General features: G+C 39.6%; 1 protein-coding gene across 3 annotated transcripts in view; it reads right to left on the bottom strand.

Annotated features, from left to right (window-relative positions):
• Positions 1-10,294: 10,294 nt before the first annotated feature.
• SPTLC3 (serine palmitoyltransferase long chain base subunit 3) overlaps positions 10,295-23,753 on the bottom strand; it is a 126,233-nt gene continuing 112,774 nt past the window's right edge. For 2 of the 3 annotated variants that reach the window (XM_060031241.1, XM_060031243.1), the window contains 3 exons: positions 22,002-22,137; positions 16,769-16,898; positions 10,295-11,420 (listed from right to left, as the gene is read on the bottom strand). In XM_060031241.1, the coding sequence (XP_059887224.1) occupies positions 11,307-11,420; positions 16,769-16,898; positions 22,002-22,137 (380 nt within the window). In that variant the 3' untranslated portion in view covers positions 10,295-11,306. Of the gene's footprint in view, positions 11,421-11,708; positions 11,814-16,768; positions 16,899-22,001; positions 22,138-23,753 lie in introns of those variants that run through there. The other variant, XM_060031242.1, reaches the window with a different exon arrangement.

The raw sequence follows: 23,753 nt of genomic DNA, 5'->3' as shown, positions 1-23,753 counted from the left end.
TAAATCAACACAAAAACCATCAATTTTTTATATTGCCAATTTTGGTGATATGTTTATTAGAGAAATTAACACATTGCAGGCAGAATGAAATGAAGTTGGTCACCTCATATCTTTCAGTGAAACACACACACACAACATACCACAACACCATAAGACAACGTCCCACAATAACTGCTTAGAAACATTTAAAATACAGTCTCCTTTTAATTTCCTAAACATTACACAGCTGTGTATGGCATTCTGAGAAAACAGACTTCAAATATGTTGTTCTTACTGAGACCAGGAAAAATTGCCAAGAAAGCATCAGATAAGTTCAAATTACAATTGTTATTATTGCCATAAATCAGAGGGTATATTTAAGAGAGCTAAGGTTTTCTCATCGGAACTTTGAAGTCAGAGCAACCCATTTATAATATTTGTTATCTCTGATGAAAAATACAGAGGAGCATTGCATGTTTGAAGAACTGTTAAGACTTTCACCCAACTCAAGAGCTATTATTGGAATAAATAAATAATCAGAGGTTGAAGATTTTTTTAAGGGGTAGGAAGAAAAAAAAGAAACAAGGTATCGCATTCAACGGAACAAGGGCATGAAAAGGAAAAGGAACATCTTGTAGGAAATGACACAGAGGGAGAACTAGAGAAGAGATAATTTTGCTCAAATGAATGGCAGATTATTCTTCAATATTGGGTCCTTTTTTGTAGAAAGAGAAGGTACCTGGAAATGGGAACAAACGTCCCATTGAGGTGAAAGTTTGAAATAATTCATTTTATTTTAGTAAAATAAACACTCTTAACCATCAACAGAGAATCAGAACAAAGTTCCTGCTATGTTATTAGCACTGACCAATCTACCAAAACAAAAGTTCCAATAGTGGTTCTCAAACTATGACCTGGATGAGAATCCCCTGGGAAGGCTGGCTGAAATGAAAGATTCCTGGGCACTGTAGCCGTTCTGATTCAGTGGCGGTCTGGTCTGGGGCCCAGGGATCTGCATTTTAACAAGCTTACTAGTATGTTCTGAAGTCCATGGCCTCTGCCAAACCAAAACATGCTGAAGGGGAAGATAGCCAAACACCCAGGATATTGCATTCCATAAGATTAGGAAGGTGTCTACACTATTTTGCTATTTTGCAAATGTATCCTCCTTACAAATATCAGTCTGGATCTTTTATCTTCTGCTTCCCTGAAGGTCATTTTCAGAGACAGCATCTTCCATCTATCTATCAGCCAACCAAATTCTCATTTCTGTATCTTTATACTCTTGCTTGATCTGTAAAGGAAGGGGAAAGTGTGTGTGTGTGTGTGTGTGTGTGTGTGTGTGCATGCGCGCACATGCGTGCACACCACAACTGGGAGGGTTGGGGGTGCAAAACATTATGTTCTGTTAGAAAATTACCTTTCCAAACAGAACCAACCAATGGGACATTTTTGTCTCTGGTATCGTTTTTGAGACCCAATAATCCCTATTGAATTGAAATGATGGTTTTACTAACCTAGCAGTAGATTTTTTCTTATAAAAAATTCTCACAAGCACCCTCTTGACCAACCTTACCCTATTATGACATACATTCTTATATCACCAGCCCTTTGGGACCCGAGCCCCTCTAATATGCTCAGGAAACATTCCACTTGGATTAAAGTTGTTCTCCTAAGTGTATATTCAACACAGACTTTCTGACAGAGGTATGTCCTTGATCTTGTATTGGAGAATGTAATCAATTTCCCAGGACTCCAGGATCTTGATGAAGATGCATTTTGGACAATTAACTGAGATCAATTTCATTTAAATGTACATTTTCAAGAGAAAAGATCTATGTGTCTTGCTTTTCTTGGCACATTTATACAGCATACATTTTCTTTGCCCAAGGAAAGCTGCAGTTCACTGAGAAGAGTGGGAATTTAGTCTCTGTTGGAATTTAGTTATCAAAATCAGTCATTGGATTGGGCAACTGCATTTTCAGGGCCCCCTTCCTCTCCTCTTCTGCTTATAGGACTCCTTGCAAAAGTCCAGGAGGAGCTTTACCATGTGATCCACTTTTAAACTGATGTACCTACTGGGGGGTTATAATCTCCCCATAAAAAGCTTTCCAAAAGCTGATCACCTTTTTATATATATTTTCCAGCTTTATTGAGATATAATTGACATACAGCACCGCATAAGTTTAAGGTGTACAGCATAATAATTTGACTTACATACATCATGAAATGATTATCACAATAAGTTTAGTGAACATCCATCATCTCATACAGATACAGATTTAAAGGAATAGAAAAAAATTTTTTTCCTTGTGAGAACCCTTAGTGTTTCCTCTCTTAACAACTTTTATATGTAACATTCAGCAGTGTTCATTTATTTGTCATGTTGTACGTGACATCCCTAGTACTTATTTAACTTATAACTGGAAGTTGATACCTTTAACTGCCTTCATCCAGTTTCCCCGCCTCCACCCCCACCTCTGGTAACCACAAATGTGATCTCTTTTTCTGTGAGGTTGTTTGTTTGCTCGTTCCTAGTATACAGCATAGTGATCCAATATTTCTATACATTTCAAAATGACCACCAAGAGTCTAGTTACCATCTGTCACCAAAGATATTATATAATAATTGACTATATTCTCCACATTCTGCATTTCATACCAGTGACTCATATATTTTGCAACTGGAAGTTTGTACCTCTTACCCTCCCTCACCTATTTCTCTCCTCCCCCTATCTCCCTCCCCTTTGGCAACTACCTGTTTGTTCTCTGTATCTATGACTCTGTTCCTGTTTTGTTATTTGTTCATTTGTTTTGTTTTTTAGATTCCACATATAAGTGCAATCATACGGTATTTGTCTTTCCCTGTCTAACTTATTTCACTTAGCATAAAACCTCTAGGTTCATCCATGTTGTCATAAATGGCAAGATTTCATTATTTTTATGGCTGAGTAATATTCAATTGTATATATATGTACCACATCTTCTTTATCCATTTATCTATTGATGCACACTTGGGTTGCTTCCATATCTTGGCTATTGTAAATAATGCTGCAATGAACATAGGGGTGCAGATGCCTTTTTGGATTAGTATTTTTGTTTTCTTTGGATAAATACCCAGGATTGGAATGGATGGAGCATATGTTAGTTTTATTTTTAATTTTTTGAGGTACCTCCATACTGTTTTCCATCGTGGCTGCACCAATTTACTTTCCCACCAGCAGTGCATAGGGGTTACCTTTTCTCCATATCCTTGCCAATATTTGTTATTTCTTGTCTTTTTGACAATAGCCATTCTGACAGGTGTGAGGTGATATCTCATTGTGGTTTTGATTGGAATTTCCCTAATGATTAGTGATTTTGAGCATCTTTGCATGTGTCTGTTGGCCACCTGTATGTCTTCTTTGAAAAAATGATTTAAACTTTTTTCCTTAACTGACACACCTGAGGGACAGAACATTTTCCAATTAGTAGCTCTTTACTGTAGTGATTTAGAACCAGGAGAAACCCCACCTAGACAAGATATATATATATAAATGTTTGAGGCACGTGAATTTCCTGCAAGTGCCCCTGATGCCTCTTGGTGATGTTTGTATTTCTTCTCCCCCAAGTGATGAAGACATAGTGATTAGGAGGACACAGGCTATTCTCAATCTCAGAGGAGACCTCAGTGCCCTAATCTCTACTGTGGGGACAAAAATAAAACAAAATTACAGAGTTATTTTGAAGATTAAAGAAGTTAATTTATCTAAAGATTCTAACATAGTACATTATACATGGTAAACATGCAATATGTGCTATCTATTGTGATTATTATTTTATAGTTAGTATTATTTTAAACTTTAGCCCAGTTATATCTGTGTTGTTTTAAAAATACTTTTATTGAACTCCTTAGTCTTATTATCTCAGCTTGAAATGAATAGTATAGGAGTGTAACATTTGCTTCTATATTTTTCTTTTTTTAAATTAAATTTAATTAATTAATTTTTAATACAGCAGGTTCTTATTAGTTATCTATTTTATACATATTAGTGTATATGTGTCAATCCTAATCTCTCAACTCATCCCACCACCACCACCATCTCCCTGCCCCCCGCTTTCCCCCCTTGGTGTCCATACGTTTGTTCTCTACATCTGTGTCTCTATTCCTGCCTTGCACACTGGTTCATCTGTACCATTTTCCTAGATTCCACATATATGCGTTAATATACTATATTTGTTTTTCTCTTTCTGACTTACTTCACTCTGTATGACAGTCTATAATTACATCCACAAATGACCCAATTTCTTTCCTTTTTATAGCTAATATTCCATTGTATGTATGTATCACACCTTCTTTATCCATTCATCTGTCGATGGGCATTTAGGTTGCTTCCATGACCTAGCTATTGTAAATAGTGCTGCAATGAACATTGGGGTGCATGTATCTTTTTGAATTATGGTTTTCTCTGGGTATATGCCCAGTAGTGGGATTGCTGGGTCATATGGTAATTCTATTTTTAGTTTTTTAAGGAACCTCCATACTGTTCTCCATAGTGGCTGTATCAATTTACATTCCCACCAACAGGGCAAGAGGGTTCCCTTTTCTCCACACCCTCTCCAGCATTTGTTGTTTGTAGATTTTCTGATGATGCCTATTCTAACTGGTGTGAGGTGATACCTCACTGTAGTTTTGATTTGCATTTCTCTAGTAATTAGTGATGTTGAGCAGCTTTTCATGTGCCTCTTGGTCATCTGTATATCTTCTTTAGTGAAATGTCTATTTAGGTTTTCTGCCCACATTTTGACTGGGTTGTTTTTTTAATATTGAGCTGCTTATATATTTTGGAGATTAATCCTTTGTCCGTTGATTTGTTTGCAAATATTTTCTCCCATTCTGAAGGTTGTATTTTTGTCTTGTTTGTAGTTTCCTTTGCTGTGCAAAGGCTTTCAATTTTCACTAGGTCCCATTTGTTCATTTTTGTTTTTATTTCCATTACTCTAGGAGGTGGGTCAAAAAAGATCTTGCTGTGATTTATGTCAAAGAGTGTTATTCCTATGTTTTCCTCTAAGAGTTTTATAGTGTCCGGTCTTACATTTAGGTCTTTAATCCATTTTGAGTTTATTTTTGTGTATGGTATTAGGGAGTGTTCTAATTTCATTCTTTTATGTGCAGCTGCCCAGTTTTCCCAGCACCACTTATTGAAGTGACTGTCTTTTCTCCATTGTATATCCTTGCCTCTTTTGTCACAGATTAGTTGACCATAGGTGCATGGGTTTATCTCTGGGCTTTCTATCCTGTTCCATTGATCTATATTTCTGTTTTTGTGCCAGTACCATATTGTCTTGATTACTGTAGCTTTGTAGTATAGTCTGAAGTCAGGGAGGCTGATTCCTCCAACTCCATTTTTTTTCCCTCAGGGTCACTTTGGCTATTCGGGGTCTTTTGTCTCTACATGCAAATTTTAAGATTATTTTGTTCTAGTTCTGTAAAAAATGCCATTGGTAATTTTATAGGGATTGCCTTGAATCTGTACATTGCTTTGGGTAGTATAGTCATTATCACACTATTGATTCTTCCGATCCAAGAACATGGTATATCTCTCCATCTGTTTGTGTCATCTTTGATTTCTTTCATCAGTGTTTTATAGTTCTGAGTACAGGTCTTTTACCTCCTCAGGTAGGTTTATTCCTAGGTATTGGGGATTGTTTCCTTAATTTCTCTTTCTAATCTTTCATTGATCTTGCATTATAGGAATGCAAGAGATTTCTGTGCATTAATTTTGTATCCTGCACCTTTACCAAATTCATTCATTATCTCTAGTAGTTTTCTGGTGGCATTTTTAGGATTATCAGTGTATAGTATCATGTCATCTGCAAACAGTGATAGTTTTACTTCTTCTTTTCCAATTTGTATTCCTTTTATTTCTTTTTCCTCTCTGATTGCTGTGGCTAAGACTTCCAAAACTATGTTGAATAATAGTGGTGAGGGTGGACATTTGTCTTGTTTCTGATCTTAAAGGAAATGCTTTCACTTTTTCACATTTGAGAATGATGTTTGCTGTGGGTTTGTCATATATGGCCTTTATTATGTTGAGGTAGGTTCCCTCAATGCCCACTTTCTGGAGAGTTTTTATCATAAATGGGTGTTGAATTTTGACAAAAGCTTTCTGTGCATCTATTGAGATGATCATATGGTTTTTATTCTTCAATTTGTTAATATGGCATATCACATTGATTGATTTGTGTATATTGAAGAATCCTTGCATCCCTGGGATAAATCCCACTTGATCATGGTACATGTTTCTTTTAATGTATTGTTAGATTCTGTTTGCTAGTATTTTGTTGAGGAATTTTGCATCTATATTCATCAGTGATATTGGTCTGTAATTTTCTTTTTCTGTAGTATCGTTGTCTGGTTTTGGTATCAGGGTGATGGTGGCCTAATAGAATGAGTTTGGGAGTGTTCCTTCCTCTGTAATTTTTTGGAAGAGTTTGAGAAGGATGGGTGTTAGCTCATCTCTATATGTTTGATAGAATTCACCTGTGAAGTGATCTGGTCCTGGGCTTTTGTTTGTTGGAAGATTTTAAATCACAGTTTCAATTTCATTACTTGTGATTGGTCTGTTCATATTTTCTATTTCTTTTTGGTTCAGTCTTGGAAGGTTATACCTTTATAAGAATTGTTCAGTTCTTCCAGGCTGTCCATTTTATTGGCATAGAATTGCTTGTAGTAGTCTCTTAGGATGCTTTGTATTTCTGCGGTATCTGTTGTAACTTCTCCTTTTTCATTTGTAATTTTATTGATTTGAGTCCTCTCCCTCTTTTCCTTGATAAGTCTGGCTAAAGGTTTATCAATTTTGTTTATCTTCTCAAAGAACCAGCTTTTAGTTTTATTGATCTTTGCAATTGTTTTCTTTGTTTCTATTTCATTTATTTCTGCTCTGATCTTTATGATTTGTTTCCTTCTACTAACTTTGGGTTTTGTTTGTTCTTCTTTCTCTAGTTCCTGTAGGTGTAAGGTTTGATTGTTTATTTGAGATTTTTCTTATTTCTTGAGGTAGGATTGTATAGCTATAAACCTCCCTCTTAGAATTGCTCTTGCTGCATCCCATAGGTTTTGGATCATCGTGATTTCATTGTCACTTGTCTCTAGTTATTTTTTTATTTCCTGTTTGATTTCTCTTGGTTATTTAGTAACATACTGTTTAGGCTTCATGTGTCTTTGCTTTTTATGTTTTCTTCCCCTGTAATTGACTTCTAATCTCATATCATTTTGATTGGAAAGGCTGCTTGATATGATTTCAATTTTCTTAAATTTACTGAGGCTTGATTTGTGACCCATGATGTGATCTATCCTGGAGAATTTTCCGTGTGCACTTGAGTAGAAAGTGTAATCTGCTGTTTTCAGATGGAATGTCCTATAAATATCAATTAAGTCTATCTTGCCTGTTGTGTCATTTAAAACTTCAGTTTCCTTATTAATTTTCTGTCTGGATGATCTGTCCATTGGTGTAAGTAAGGTGTTGAAGTCCCCCACTATGATTGTGTTACTGTTGATTTCCTCTTTTATAGCTGTTAGCAGTTGCCTTATGTATTGAGGTGCTCCTATGTTGGGTGCATATGTATTTATAATTGTTTTATCATTTTTTTTGGATTGATCCCTTGATCACTGTGTAGCGTCCTTCCTTGTCTCTTGGAACATTCTTTATTTTAAAGTTTATTTTATCAGATATGAGTATTGCTCCTCCAGCTTTCTTTTGATTTCCATTTGCATGGAATATCTTTTTCCATCCCCTCACTTTCAGTCTGTATGTGTCCGTAAGTCTGAAGTGGGTCTCTTGTAGACAGCATATATATGGGTCTCGTTTTTGTATCCATGCAGTGAGTCTATGTCTTTTGGTTGGACCATTTAATCCATTCACATTTAAGGTAATTATTGATATGTATGTTCCTATTACCATTTTCTTAACTGTTTTGTGTATGTTTTTGTAGGTCCTTTTCTCCTCTTGTGTTTTCCACTTAGAGAAGTTCCTTTAACATTTGTTGTAGAGCTGGTTTGGTGGTGCTGAATTCTCTTAGCTTTGGCTTGTCTGTAAAGCTTTTGATTTCTCCATTGAATCTGAATGAGATCCTTGCTGGTTAGAGTAATCTTGGTTGTAGCTTCTTCCCTTTTATCTCTTTAAATATACTGTGCCACTCCCTTCTGGCTTGTAGAGTTTCTGCTGTTAACCTTATGGGAGTTCCCTTGTATGTTACTTGACATTTTCCCCTTGTTGCTTTTAATAATTTTTCTTTGTCTTTATTTTTTGTCAAATTGATTACTATGTGTCTCAGCATATTTCTCTTTGGGTTTATCCTGCCTGGGACTCTGTGCTTCCTGGACTTGTGTGGCTATTTCCTTTCCCATGTTAGGGAAATTTTTGACTATAATCTCTTCAAATATTTTCTCGGTTTCTTTCTCTCTCTCTTCTCCTTCTGGAACCCCTATAATGCAAATGTTGGTGTGTCTAATGTTGTCCCAGAGGTCTCTTAAGCGGTCTTCATTTCTTTTCATTCTTTTTTCTTTATTCTGTTCTGTGGCAGTAAATTCCACCATTCTGTCTTCCAGGTCACTTATCTGTTCTTCTGCCTCAGTTATTCTGCTATTGATTCCTTCTAGTGTATTTTTCATTTCAATTATTGTATTGTTCATTTCTTTTCATTTGTTCTTTAATTCTTCTAGGTGTTTTTTCTTTCATTCTTCTAGGTCTTTGTTAAACATTTCTTCCTTTATCTTGATCTTTGCCTCCATTCTCTTTCTGAGGTTCTGGATCATCTTCACTATCATTATTCTCAATTCTTTTTCTGGAAGGGTGCCTATCTCCACTTCATTTAGTTGTTTTTCTGGGGTTTTATCTTGTTCCTTCATGTGGTACATAGTCCTCTGCCTTTTCATTTTGTCTATCTTTCTGTGAATGTGGTTTTCGTTCCACAGCCTGCACAACTGTAGTTCTTCTTGCTTCTGCTGTCTGCCCTCTGGTGGATGAGGCTATCTAAGAGGCTTCTGCAAGTTTTCTGATGGGAGGGACTGGTGGTGGGTAGAGCTGACTGTTGCTCTGGTGGGCAGAGCTCAGTAAAACTTTAATCCTCTTGACTGCTGATGGGTGGGGCTGGGTTTTGGTTGTTTGGCCTGAGGCAACTGCTGATGGGTGGGCCTGGGTTTTGGTTGTTTGGCCTGAGGCAACCCAACACTGAAGCCTACCTGGGCTCTTTGTTGGGGCTAATGGTGGACTCTGGGAGGGCTCACGCCAAGGAGTACTTCCCAGAACTTTTGCTGCCAGTGTCCTTGTCCCCATGGTGAGCCACAGCCACCCCCCACCTCTGCAGCAGACCCTCTAGCACTAGCAGATATGTCTGAGTCAGGCTCCCCTGGGGTCACTGCTCCTTCTCCTGGGTCCCATTACGCACACTACTTTGTGTGTGCCCTCCAAGAGTGGAGTCTCTGTTTCCCCCAGTCCTGTCAAAGTCCTGCAATCAAATACTGCTAGTCTTCAAAGTCTGATTCTCTGGGAATTCCTCCTCCTGTTGCTGGACCCCCAGGTTGACATGGGGCTCAGAACCTTCACTCCAGTGGTGGACTCTTGTTGTATAATTGTTCTCCAGTTTGTGAGTTACCCACCCAGCAGTTACGGGATTTGATTTTATTGTGATTGCTCCCTCCTACCATCTCATTGCACCTTCTCCTTTGTCTTTGAATGTGAGGTATCTTTTTTGGTGAGTTCCAGTGTCTTCCTGTTGATGATTGTTCAGCAGTTAGTTGTGATTCCACTGCTCTCACAAGAGGGAGTGAGTGCACCTCCTTCTACTCCACCATCTTGAACCAATCTCCATGCTTCTCCATCCAACACGGGAGCTGTGGGTGGAGTTTCTATCCCAGCTCACAGCATGAAAGCCTTGGTCCATCTGTGTCATGCAAAGTCAAACCTCTCTTGAAGTGATTTGTTTATAGTGTCATTTGATGGAGTGGAATGTTCTGTAACTCATTCGAACTATTACAGAAGCTTTGCTAAAAGGTCACCACTGCTTTTTAGTGTTTCCCAATCTGGGCACCATCTGGAAGCTTGATAAAGATAAGGTTTTCCCCTGGCTTCTTCCATACCAACTAGATCCAATTAGCAAAGTGTTACTTTTGCAGAGAAATTTGTGTTCACGTTAGGAGAGAGAGAGACAGACAGGCAGACATACAGAGACAGACAGAGAGATAAAGAGAGAGAGAGACAACTCAAATAAATTCCAGTTAGTTGCCCAATAGTGTGCAAGCCCACCTAGCACCAAATTGGAGTGCTTATGCCAGAGGATAGTCGTATTTAATAAGCCTGAATGGGGAAGGGGGTCAGAATTGAAAAGTAGAATAGCATTTACTTTTAAATGTCATTTTTGAATCAATATGTTCTTCAAGTGTAGTCTTGAAAGGCAACTCTAAAGGAACTTGAATTTCCCCCATGTACTCCAAATTTAATAGGAAAATGACCACTCAGTCGTTAAAGTAGTAAAAGCGATGCTAAACATTCAGTCTGCATGGCACCAACAACATTCAAGTTGTTATAACTTTACAGTTTTAGTCTAGGCCTATCATTGGCTTGCTTGCTTTCTGCCCTCTTCCTGATGAAACAAAAGTCTTGAGTTTTCCAAACCTCAAAACTCAGCTGTAAAACTGTAGGAGACCAGCAAGTGGAAAAAGAAAATTTCCTTTAAAGATGTTTGGTCGCCGCTGGCCAGGCCTGCACTCTCCCTTGAAACATTAACTATGGCTTTTGACACTTGTCCTTGGAAAAAGTCCAAATGTGGCAAATGGTAGAGGCAACATTTCTTTACCCTCCTGCCTGGAACTCCCCATGATACGGATGAGTTCTAGCTGGTGTTTCATGGGTAACAAGGAGTCCACCTACTGCCCATCACCCTTGCCCTCATCTGCAGATGAAATTAGCAAACACATAATAAGATCTACTGAACTAAAAAATCAAAACCCTCTTATTTGGTTGGAACTCCTGCAAGGGTCTGGACCAAAGAGGCTGCACAATAGCAACTAAAATACAGGCTCTGTGCTGTTAAAACTATTCTAAGAAGTGTGTGTGTGTATTTGCAGCAGGATACTTAGGGGAAGAGAAAACTAAACTCTGGAACCATAGTTTTGTCTCTGCAGAGACATTAAAAGCACAACAATCATGTCTCCCTTGGCTCAATGAAATTGGTTTGGAAACCAAAACTGTCCATAGAAAGGAGAAGAAATCTATTCATATTTCTTTGGAGGCAAGGAGGGAGGTCTTTCTGGCAAAGTCTTTAGGCTCCATTCAGGTCCAGGAAACTCAATCCTCAAGTTCAAAGCTCGTCTCGTCGTAGAGTTCAGGGCGTGCTGACTTCCTGTTCCGGGAATATTTCACATGCAGGAGGTCACCCATCTCATCCAGGGCTTCCAAAACCTGCAAAGAGATTCCTTCCATCAGTTCTCTTTAAATCCCCAAGTGGCCTTGCTCTCTGGGGGGCTCACAGAGAACCACACTCTTCTTTTGCCAGCTTATTCGATTTTAAAGAAAAGGAGAAAGATCCAAATCATTAAGCTGTGGTTCATAAGTCAGCCCTAGAGGAATGTTAGAGGCTAATGCATTTTATTTTCATATTCTTTAATAGTCTAACTCCACATTACAAATCTTTAGTTTATTTTGGGGGTGAGAGGAGAGGAATAAAATCATCTGATCCATGCTTACCCTTGAAGGATTTATTTTAAAGTTTAATGACATATGTAAACTTGTGGAAGAAAAAGAAAACTTCGCAGATTACATTTGTGTTAATTCTTCATGACACAGCAAACCAACCTGGCCAGGAAGAAAACGGAACATTATGGGAGCTAATTAGGTTCCTCCTCTCTCTCCCATTCTTCAGCTGCCCCCCTCCTCCTACCCTCAACTTTTAAATACTCATGTCTATGCTCCATAGAATAATAGAATTTAAAACCACAAGACACCAAGAACTCATCTGTTTCAATTCTCTCAATCCAGGCAGGTAAATGTAGCCCCAAGTTTACAAATGAAACAACTGAGATCCAGAATATACAAAATGTAAGTTTTTCCTTCCAGTCTATCACTAATCCTACTGAATTGGGCATGCCTTTTTAACCTTTTGGGCCTGTTTTTCTCAACCAGTCAAAAGAAAAGGGAAATGATATTAGAGTCCAATGTTTTGAAAAAGGTAAAGTGAGAATCGTTATCATCAGAATGAATGACTCATGGGGCTTATGGATTTTCTCCGTTGGGAAATCTTCCAAACTGACATTAGTTAAGATCCCTACCAAGATGTTAAGAATAGTTTATTTCTGGGTGGTAGGATTATGGGTAATTAAAATTTTCTTTTTACTTCAATTTATTTTCTTAATTTTTATACCAAATATAAGCCCTAGGAAAAAGTATCAGGCTTTACATTTTAAGTGGCACCAATCTGGGGTAGTTTCTGTTGCTTTTCCTGAAGGTGGGGGATGGAGTAGCTCTGTGGCTTTGAAAGTGAAGGACCCACACACCTGGGGGAGAAGTACCACAATTCATGAAGGATGTGGGAGGAAAACATAGGATTTTGATTCATTTTAATCTCAACCTTTTAAAAAATTTAAAAAAAAAATTTAATACAATTTTAAAGGTTACTTTCCATTTACAGTTATTACAATGTATCAACTATATTCCCTGTGTTGTGTACAATACATCCTTGAGCCTATCTTATACCCAATAGTTTGTGCCTCTTGCTGCCCAACCCTTACGTGACCCCTCCCACTCTCCCCAGTGGTAACAAGTAGTTTGCTCTCTATGTCTGCTTCTTTTTTATTATATTAACTAGTTTGTTGTATTTTTTATATTCTACACATAAGCAATGTCATACAGTACTTGTCTTTCTCTGTCTGACTTATTTTACTTAGCATAATGCCCTCCAAGTCCATCCATGTTGCTGCAAATGGCAAAATTTCATTCTTTTTTATGGTTGGGTTATATTCCATTGCAAATACATACCACATCTTCTTTACCCATTCATCTATTGATGGACACTTAAGTTGCTTCCATATCTTGGCTATTGTAAGTAACACTGCTATGAACATTGGGGTGCATGTATCTTTTTGAACTAGTGTTTTTGTTTTTTTCATATATATACCCAGGAATGGAATTGCTGGATCATATGGCAGTTCTATTTTTAGTTTTTTGAGAAACCTCCATACTGTTTTCCACAGTGGCTTCACCAATATACATTCCCACCCACAGTGTACGAGGGTTCCCTTTTCTCCACATCCTTGCCAACATTTGTAATTTGTGTTCTTTTTGATGATAGCCATTCTGACAGGTGTGAGGTGGTATCTCAACCTTTTTAACTTCTTTTTTTGTGTCTGTTATAAAATGTACATAATATATTGGTAATGCATGTATTATTTCTAAATGGATTTATGTTGAGGCCCACTAATCAACTACCTGAAACACACCAGTACTCAAACAAAGTCGGCTTTATTCAGCTTGCTGCAGCAGGGAATATGCACTCCAGAAGGACCGTCTTCGTAACAGGGAGTGGGGAAGGGCTACGTATCACATCTGGACTTGTGCACGAGATGATTCTAAGGAAGCAGGGGCCAGTTCTGGCTTGGATGCTGTCGAGAAGCTGGAGCAGCTCAGTGTTGTTTACACGTACGTAGACTTATCTAGAAGGCGGGAGGATTATAGCAAGGCTAGAGCTGTCCTTGGTAACGGAACAGCTGCCACTCATGTTAGAAGAGGGACCTTTTAAGTCATTTTGTGTTTGTAAAGTGTCTTCCTTTTTGTCTTGTTCCAAACGTGGTCACTGAATAGACTTCTCTAATATTGTATATTTTCTGCGACTGTCATTTATGTTCAGTTGCTACCTTAATGCCCTGACTGTTCAAGGGATCATTTTTCACTTCTCTTAGGGTAAGAAACTTGCTCAAAATTTTGTATTGATTTGACGATCTCAAAAGTTTAGAGGCATTTGTCTAGATGAGGTTTCCGTGCTCCTTCCAAACCAAGTATTCCGCAGGAATTAACTCATGAAAACAATCACAAGGTCTGATATCTATTGAACTGGGTATTCGTGAGTGCCTCCATGCCGTTTGGATCAGAAAAAAGATGCAAATTGACCCAAGCTGTGCATCCCCTCCTGCCGTCTCTGGAGCGTGCTTCTGGGCACATCCTCTTCTCCCCATGCCTGCAGTGCCCCTCTCTTCGCTCCCTTTTTCCTTGATGTGTAAACATGCTCAAGTCTTCCCCCACTTTCAAGGGCTTTTTCTAAACCTATTCTTTTTGCCTTTACACACTTCTCAAAAGACTTGCCTACCATTTCTTACCACCCACTCATTACATTTAGAAGAAACAATTTGTTAAAATTAATATTCTCTAAAATATACTCATTTTAGAGAATCTGGACAATATATAAAACAAAAACAGCAAAGTTCTCCCATCATCTCAAAATCTAGAGTTAGCTCAGTTATTAACATGTTACCTAATAAATTGTTATTGTGTACCTACTATGTTCTATACATTGGTTTAAGTCCTAGAATATAATGGTGATGCAGAAAGATATGGACCCGTGTGAGTGTCTGTGTGTAATTCGAGCTCAAAGTATCCCTTCAATTTTTTAATTCTTTGTATTCTTATTTCTGTTCCCTGCACTCCCCTAAAACTCTCTTTTCTGAGCAACAGCAAGATCCTACTAACTGCTAAGCCAATGGTTTCTTCTCATCTCTCACCCCACTTGGATGTTCTGCTGTTTTGTAGAGACACTTTTAAAAATTAATTTTTATCGGAGTATAGTTGATTTACAATGTTATGTTTGTTTCAGGTGTACAGCAAAGTGAATCAGTTATACATGTACATATATCCACTCTTTTTTAGATTCTATTCTCATATAGGTCGTTACAGAGTATTGAATAAAGTTCCCTGTCCTATACAGTAGGTTCTTATTAGTTATATATTTTATATATAGTAGTGTGTGTATGTCAATCCCAATTTCCCAATTTATCCCTCCCCTCACTTTCCCCCTTGGTAACCATAACTTTGTTTTCTACATCTGTGACTCTATTTCTGTTTTGTAAATAGGTTCATCAATAGAATATTACTTAGCCATGAAAAAGAACAAAATAATGCCATCTGCAGTGACATGGATGGACCTAGAGATTGTCATACTGAGTGAAGTAAGTCAGACAAGAAAGACAAATATCATATGATATCGCTTACACGTAGAATCTAAAAAAATCGCAGGGACATTTGATCCTCCCCGTCCTTGAAGCTTTTTCCTTTTTACTGTGTTGAGCACTACACTAGCTTATGACTTTTCCAATTGATCTAGCTCCATCTAAGCCCAGTTCCTCATCTGTGATTCCTATATCCAACCAGGGATGTAGGGGGAGTCTGTGCTTGGCCCGTTCACTTATATTTGGACAATTATATTTTCTACCACTGACTTTAATGATCCCTTAGTTCCTCAGATTACAGCAGCTCCAGCCTTGCATACTCTCCTAAGCTCCAGAATTGAATTTTATTTTCTTTAAATTTTATCGAAGTATAAATGACTCAGTTACACACACACACACACACACATATTCTTTTTCATATTCTTTTCCATTATGGTTTGTCACAGGATATTGAATATAGTTCCCTGTGCTATACAGTAGGACCTTGATGTTTATCCATCCTATATATAATAGTTTGCTTTTTCACAGCTGGCCCATAGATTTGTAATCCCAACATGTCTAGAAGTGAGCTCGTTTTATTCCCCCAGTCCTGTTGGTGTTATGCTGTTCCTTGCCATATACCTTAGCTTATATACGTGCTTAGTTTTGCCATTCTTTATTTGCTAGAGGGCTAGAGACCTCAGATTATTCTTGATTCCCTCACCCCATACGTGCCCTGCATCCAATATTTGCCAAGTCTTGGCAGCTTCATGCATGCATAACGTCTATTCCTAGATCCATTTCTTTTGTTTCCATTGCCCTTGACCTTGTCGTCTCTTGTTTTGTTCAAATAGCTCCATAATAACCCACTCCACCTTCATGCAGTTGTCTATATTTCTTTCTCGAGATGAATTTATTCTGTCTGATATTATTGTGAAGTGCTTATTTATAGTATGTTCTCTTAGACTTTTGCCCCAGGGTTTTGCATAGAGCAGACACCTGATAGTGTTTGCTAAACTGCATTGATTTTATAAGACAGCTTCATCAACCTTAAACTGACTGACCTGGCTTGGTTCTCTGATATTATTCATTCACACAGAGATCGAAATCCAAGGACAATGAAATGTGGTTTTGAAATCCTTTACACCTCACGTAGGATGAGTTTATATGACAGATCTGTCTTTGTTGTTGTTTTTCCAACATGTGGCTTATTTGGGTCATCTTTTCTTATGATGGATGTGGTGGCTGTGAGCAGTGCCAGGATGCAGGCAGTTACTGCTGAAATAGCACGTGAGATCAGCGTCTGCCTTTAAGAACAAGCAAAGAGCAGGATGTCTGGCTACTCAGTGGGTCTTTGCTATGAAACCAAAACACCGACTTGACTCAAGTCTTCACTGAGCTGATTTCCTTTTCTATCTGCTGAGTTGATCACATTGTTGGGCATTGTTAGGATACCCTTATTTTTTATTTTTATTTTTTAGCAGTGAGTGTTATTAGTGTTGTTTTCTTAAACCATCCAAGAGAAACCCAGGGAAACCCAAGCAAGCTCAGTAAAAGAACGTGCTCAGAATCCGAGGACCCCATCCTGTCGCTTCTGCTGGGCTGTGGAGTACTTACTGCGTCTAACATCTCCCGTGTATGTGCTGCTGAAACACAGAACCGAGCCCGGGCTTCTGCAAGGGGAGTAGCTGGAAATCCAACGACCACCACGCCGATTTTTCTCTTTAATAGATGCCTTGCAAAAGCCCTAAGGGAAATGTTAAAAAGGAGGTTAACTGAGAGATGACAAAATTACACTGCAAAAAGAAAAAAAGGAAAAAAAAGGAATGTGGCTAATTGACTTTTTTTTTTAAATTTATATTTATTTTGGCTGCACTGGGTCTTAGTTGTGGCATGCGGGATCTTTAGTTGCAGCATGTAGGCTTCTTAGTTGTGACATGCGGGATCTATTGGGTTGGCCAAAAAGTTCTTTAGGGTTTTTCCATAAGATGTAACGGAGAAACGTGAACGAATTTTTTTGCCAACCCAGTAATTCCTCGACCAGGGCTGAACCCCGGCCCCCTGCATTGGGAGCACAGAGTCTTACCCACTGGACCAACAGGGAAGTCCCTACTTTTTTTTTTTTTTTTTTTTTGTGATACTCACGGGCCCAGCCGCTCCGCGGCATGTGGTATCTTCCCGGACCGGGGCACGAACCCGCATCCCCTGCATCGGCAGGTGGACTCTCAACCACCGCGCCACCAGAGAAGCCCGTCCCTACTTTTTTAAAGTAAGTAGAAGATGACTGAAGTAATGAAACTTCTCTCAGGTACAACCGATAAGGAAATGTGGCAGCCAGTCACTTGATGGTACCCATAACTGAGTGTGTGTACTGTGGGGTATGTTGCACTCATTAGACAGTTACGTGCACAGAGTCTTTGACATTGAGCAGAAAATGCTGGTGCACGTGACCCTGGTTTAACAAGTCTGCACATATGTAAAATCTTTTGTCTGCAGGGTTCCTAAGGAATAAAAACCATTAGTCAATGCAATTACCTGAAGAAAGAATATGTTAGATGCATACCTATATGCTTTAAAAACTTCATACTGATAATACGGTGTGGAAATTTTAAGAAGCCTCTACTTCGTGACTATAATTTCAGGATCAGGGTCAGAGGATCTGCAGGAGCCAATCCCAAGCCATGTTATCTTTCCAGAGACAAAGATTTTATTTTCCATCAAGCCAAAGACAGGAAATAGCAAGGGTCTCCTCATTTGTTATGTGTATGTTCAGGGATAATAAACCTATTGGCTGGATTAAGGGGGGATGGGGAAGGAGGGAGGGAGAGAAATGCACACACACAGAGGCTGGTCGGTAGAAGCCACCTGGAAGCTGTAGGTCATAGAATTACAAAGCTCTTTGATACTGAGTAAAACTTTTTTAAGCTATGATTCCTTCCCCTTAACTGCTTCTAGCCTCTTTTTATTTCAGAGCTAATCTCAGTAACGATTCTAGAATACCCAGCTCTCAAAGTCTGTAAACTTCTTGCTCTGAGATCCAATGTCAGACCCAGGCATGTGCACCCAAGTGAGCCTTTTCCCCTTTGTGCTCCGTCGCTCCCCGCAGGAATCCTTAATCACTGAGATGCTTTGCCCTCAAGTAGGATAAATGTCTCAGATCTGTTCTTAGCATTAAGAGGTTGCTGGTGTCTTATTTTAGGCTGGAAGCTGACAGCACCACAGAAACCTTGAGTCGTAACTCAGGAAGAATCCGCGACGCAGGGGTCTTTCATCCTCCTCCCGTTTAGCTGTCTGCCTTTTGGTTTCCTCGTGCAGAACGCAGGTTATCAAAGAAAGCAATGGAGATTGCAAGAACTACCAAACACACAGCCTCTCTGGCCCCCTGGCTTGGCCATGGCAAGATATAGCCTTTGATTTGGATTGCGAAGTTTACAAGGAGATAGGGCTTTCTAACTGAGGAAGCTTGAAAACAGCCATTCTTTCTTTTTCTTGATCACCCTATGGAAGGCTGCCCACGGAACTGCACAGGGTGAGAGCTCGTAATTGTCTGAGAAACAAGTCAAGTGCTTTTATTGCTAGAGTCCAAACCACCTGACCCATGATCGGGCCGGTTTTCGGAACTCCCCAAAGACCATTTTCACTGTCTGCACTCTTCTCTTTGTACCAGAGGAAGTAAGTTTTGCCAAAGAATGTGGAGTGAAATATATGACTGTTGATTCATTAGGCTAACCTGAGGCCTCCCCGGAGCAGTTCTAAGTTTAAAACTTACACTACTAAACCTAGCCTCCTTCAGCTAATGTATGCGATTGCCTCTGGGTTTGTATTCCCCAAAGCAAATTAGAGCTGGCATAGGCTGAAAGAAGCTAAACTATGTGAATAAGAATAATAATAGTACAACATTAGCATTGCATTGCACGCAGCATCACTGCATCTTCTGCACCACCATCCTCCGAGTGTGTGATGAAGGCTGAGGATGGAAAATGTCAACCCTGTACCAAATAGTAAATACAATATATTCTTGATTATTTAAGTGAATGTTTTATGGGTGAAATCGCATTATACTAAACTCCATAGAAGATTCCAGTGGTAGAATTGCAAACAGGACTTTATCCAAAAGGATACCTGGCTGGAGATAATGTCTCCATTCTGTAGTAGGTGGAAATATGGAGTAATCACAGTTCTTTGAGAAAAATCAAAAGTTTTTAAATGAGCAAATTGAAACAAGTGCTCATACACTGGCTTAGCCAATTAACTCCGTTTCAAAAGGTTCTCTGCCTTCAACTTTCCATTGAAGAAATATCAGTGCAGGAAACAAGATTGGGCAGCAGTAACTCCTGCCAACATTAGATAATATTACCTTTTGTAACTAACCTGTTCTATTTTTCTTAACAACTCAAATAATCAGATTTTTTTTCCCATTGTCATAATGGATGCCTTTTGATTCACCAGTGATGACATTAAAGAGGGTTAAATTATACTCTGCATTGCTTTAAAGAGATGTGTATTTTTCCCCTATGGGCTGTGTTGTGCGTTGAAGAGAGCACTGGTTTAGGAGGCAAATGCAACTGGTTTGAATTCCGGCCTCTAGTACCTACAATGTGAGTGACCCTGAGAAACTAGGTTGACTTTGGGGTGTCTAGGTGTCTTCATTTGTAAACCAGGGCTAAGCATCCCACCTTCAATGGGTGACAACTGGGTTTAAGAGCCTTCCTTAGCATATAAGTAACATCCAGCAATGTTAGCGCCTCCTTAGCCATGCAACCACGATGACTCAATCTTATACCCTGTTGAAACGAACAATTATCGTCACTGTAGCTGTAGTAGTAGTAGTAATAATGATGTCTGCCACTGATTGAGCGCTTAGTCAATTACTATTTGAAGTGCTTTATATACATTATTAATACTATTAATAATAACAGCCAACACTGAGTAGCTCCTATGTTAAGGCATGACATGCCAAATGCTGATAGACTTCATCTTGTTTAATCTTCAAATGATCTTAGGAAATAGGTCCTATTCTATCCCATTTTCAATATGAGAAAAGTGGGGCTTCAGAAGGTTGGTTAACTTGTCCTAGATCCCCCAGCTAGGAAGAGGCAGAGTCAAATTTCTTTTTCATTCCAAACATCTCATTATACCTTAGAACATAAGTTTTCCAGGAAACTCCCTCTCAGTTTAATTTTCCTTTTTCACATTAGCTTTGTCTAGTTAGGACTCCTGGCATATAAAGGAGGAGGGGAACTCTCTCTTTTGTTCTGTCATCGTGCACTTGAATTCTTGCATTGAAATGCATTTGTTTTTATTCTTCATGGACTCTTCTCATTGGATGGATTCATGTTCCCAGCCTGTTGAGGTTCTAATTCCAGCTTCTATCATCAAAGTCAGAAGTATCCAGCACACTCCCTACCGCCACCCTCTGGTGTTGACACTCTCTAAAATGAAACAAGTTTACTTTTGGTGTCTTCATTTCAGCTAATCATAAAATATTAGATAGGCATGGACTACATGTAGGGTCAGAACATACCGTTTCCCCAACCACTCTGAGTAAACGTGGGTTTTCTTTCCTGTCATCCAAGATCAGATGGTAAAGAGTTTGGGGTTATCTGCCAGTTGGAATCACCATTGTCACTCCTTCCTGCCATTAGCACAGAGCAGTATCCTATGACATTTCTGAAGCACACTGTCTTCTTGGCTACTCCAGGCATTGATTTCCTGATCCAGATCTATGAACAAAGGGCTGAGTGGTGGACAGCTGTGGTGCATGGGGCAACTCATGTGTGTGTTTTAACTGCTTATTATTTTGCTGTGGTGAAATGACCCAAAAGTGTACTCCAAAAAATCCATCTTTTAGGAACATATAACTCAGTCCTATCCATCATGAGTTTTCAACTAATAGCTCCAGAACTTCTTTTCTGTACTACGTCTAATACTCTGCCAATCTACTTCGACTGTTAAGAGAATCAAACGGAGAGTTCCAACAATGGGGTTGTGTTAAAGGAGTGTCAGGATGTCTAGAATCTGATAAACATTTGTTGAGAATTACTTTCTACCATGTGCTTCATCAGATACACAAACATTTTATACTAGAAAAGCGTTTAATTAACTTCCTTTTAACAACAGAGTTAATTATTCTCTAGCAGATTGGAGATGGCTCACGTATAAATTCATCTGTGCCATACTGAGAAAAGTCATTTTTCCTTTTTATGCAGTTTTTACTAATGCTCAACCTCAGAGTTGCAATCGATGGAAAACAACCCCAAATAAGCTTACAGGAGTGGTGTTAACATTTTTTGTTAAGAGCAAGAGCTTTGGAGTAAGCCTAGGTTTGGGTTTGCCTCTTGGTTTTACTACTGCTTGACTGGTATGGCTTTGGGAAGCTATTTAACTGCTCTCAGCCTCAGTTTCCCCACACATGAGGGTGCCTTCTTTTGAGGATGGCCGTGAGAGTGCAATGGGAGAAAGCACAGAGCCTGGTAATGTTGCTTTTGAATGTTGGGAGAGATGGTGTTTTGAGGTTCTCCCTGAGAAAGATCTTGGGGGCAGGAAGAAGTGCAGGATCATCATCAATTTACAGCTGAGGCCTGAGATAAGTGACTCCACCCAATTCACAGAGCTTGGAAATGATGGGCCGCAGTACCTGGCTCCCTTCCCGCAAGATCTGTGAAAAGGTCTTGCTGATGGGCAGGCAGGTAGTTTCTGAGAAGTTGGACAAGTGAATTCTGAACTCAGCGTCCCGCTCAAAGTGCAAAGCAATACCTATGCTGAAAGAGCCCTGTGGTGTCAAAAGCACCATCTCTGTCAGATCACCTTGGAGCTTAGGTGTTATTCTGGGAGTCTGCTGGATACTCACGCTACTTTAGCAGGCATGTAAAGGAGCAGGGGAACAACAGGAGATTCCTCATTGCCATAGATAATGAATCCCATTTCACTCAGTCTCTGTCTGAAGTATCTTGTGTTTTCTGCAAGTTGCTGTACTCTCTGCAACCCTGAAAGGAAACAGGCATGAAATCCATCAATTCCCACCCGGAAGAGGGAAGCAAAGGTCAGACTGTCTTGGCAAGTGTTCCTAAGTCTTTCTGCAGTCCTGCGTTAAGAGTTGGAAGGGGGTCAAAGTAGGGTAGGGAAATATCTCCTGGTGAGCAGGTGTGAGCACTGATGCCTGGGATCTGCCCTGAGCCTAGAAGGCAGGATCCGGGGGAATGATGCTGCTGGGTACTGCTGGCAACCAAAGCCAGGCTAGGCTGCATGGCAGTAGGGGAGCAGGAAGGGTGTCTAGCAAGAAGGAAGGAGATGAACTATCATTTACTAGACACCTATTGTGTGTGGATTCTGCTAAGTATTATAGGCACATTAGTTCAGGGGAAGAGAGTGTGACAAGAAGTCACGCACACACACACACACACACACACACACACTCCACCCCATACCAGTTGTTGGTTGTGGCCTTTTAGCCAAGCTGAGCTGGCCCTTTAAGTAACCCTTCATCTAGGTCTCTAATCAAAGAACACTTCATCCAATCTGAATTTGAAGGGGTAGCATATCCTTGGACAGATAGATCCATTGGAGACTGGGACTATTTTGTGAGGCACTCAGTGGTGATAGAGTAATAGAGGAAAGGGAAGAGGGGGCCCTCTGCTTTCTCCAGACAGAAAAAATGACAGGGTTGGCCCCCAACAGAAGGTCAAGCAAGGTACATGTGCCCATTTCAAGGTTATCGGTACTTCAGCTCAAAAGCTTATCTTCTGTCTTAAGTGCGTATCCCAGTGGGAAGGTCACACACATTATGAGATGACCAAAGGGAACTGAAGAGTAGAAAGAGTTCTGGAGATATCTGTCTCCTCAGTTCTGCCTCTAATCAGGTAAGTGAATAAACTAGCCAAAGCTAGAGAGTGTTTGCTCAATAAGGAAGATTGAATAGGATTGGATATTTAAGTCCCTGAGAAATCAGTCCAATGTTTGCATTTGATGCAGCGTTGCCATTCAGCAGGAATTTGCTGATACAGCTGACCTCCATTCTGATTGGTCAGGCATCCATTCAAACTGATCAACTCTTACTCTACCAGTTATTCAATATTTTGAACATCACTCCTGAGTGTGTTTGTAACTCTTTAGATGGAAAATGGATAAAAATTTCAATAAACATGTCATCACAGTCTTCTAGTTTCTTCTTGGAGACATGGCCCCAGACCGTGCCTTGACAAAGGGTTGAGCAGCGGGTATCTCCTGCTCAGCATCCTTCCTCCAGGGGACCATGATGTTCAGGTAGAGTTGGCTCCACCTTTCCTCTTGGCTACAGGGGTATTGTGTGACCCAGGCCTGGCCTATTGGAATACTCCACCCCCCTGAAAATTGGGTCATTGATGGAACACAACCAGGGCCTACCAATCTTTCAAATCCACTGAGGAAGAAGTGTAAAAACAAGGTCATCTTCAAGCTACATCCTTGCTACCATGGAGGAAACCTGCTTGAGAATGATGCTGATTCAGAAGAAAGCCAAGGCACAAGACAGCAAGAGTCTTGATGGCATCATTGGAACTCTTGGGTCTAGCGGTGCCTAAGTGAGCCCATCCTTTGGACTTTCCCTGCTGTGTGAACCATTACA

This window comes from Delphinus delphis, chromosome 15 (assembly GCF_949987515.2).
Source record: "Delphinus delphis chromosome 15, mDelDel1.2, whole genome shotgun sequence".
Lineage (NCBI taxonomy): Eukaryota > Metazoa > Chordata > Mammalia > Artiodactyla > Delphinidae > Delphinus > Delphinus delphis.
The sequence above is the reverse complement of the archived record's forward strand: the minus strand, read 5'-3'. Positions and strand labels throughout refer to the sequence as shown.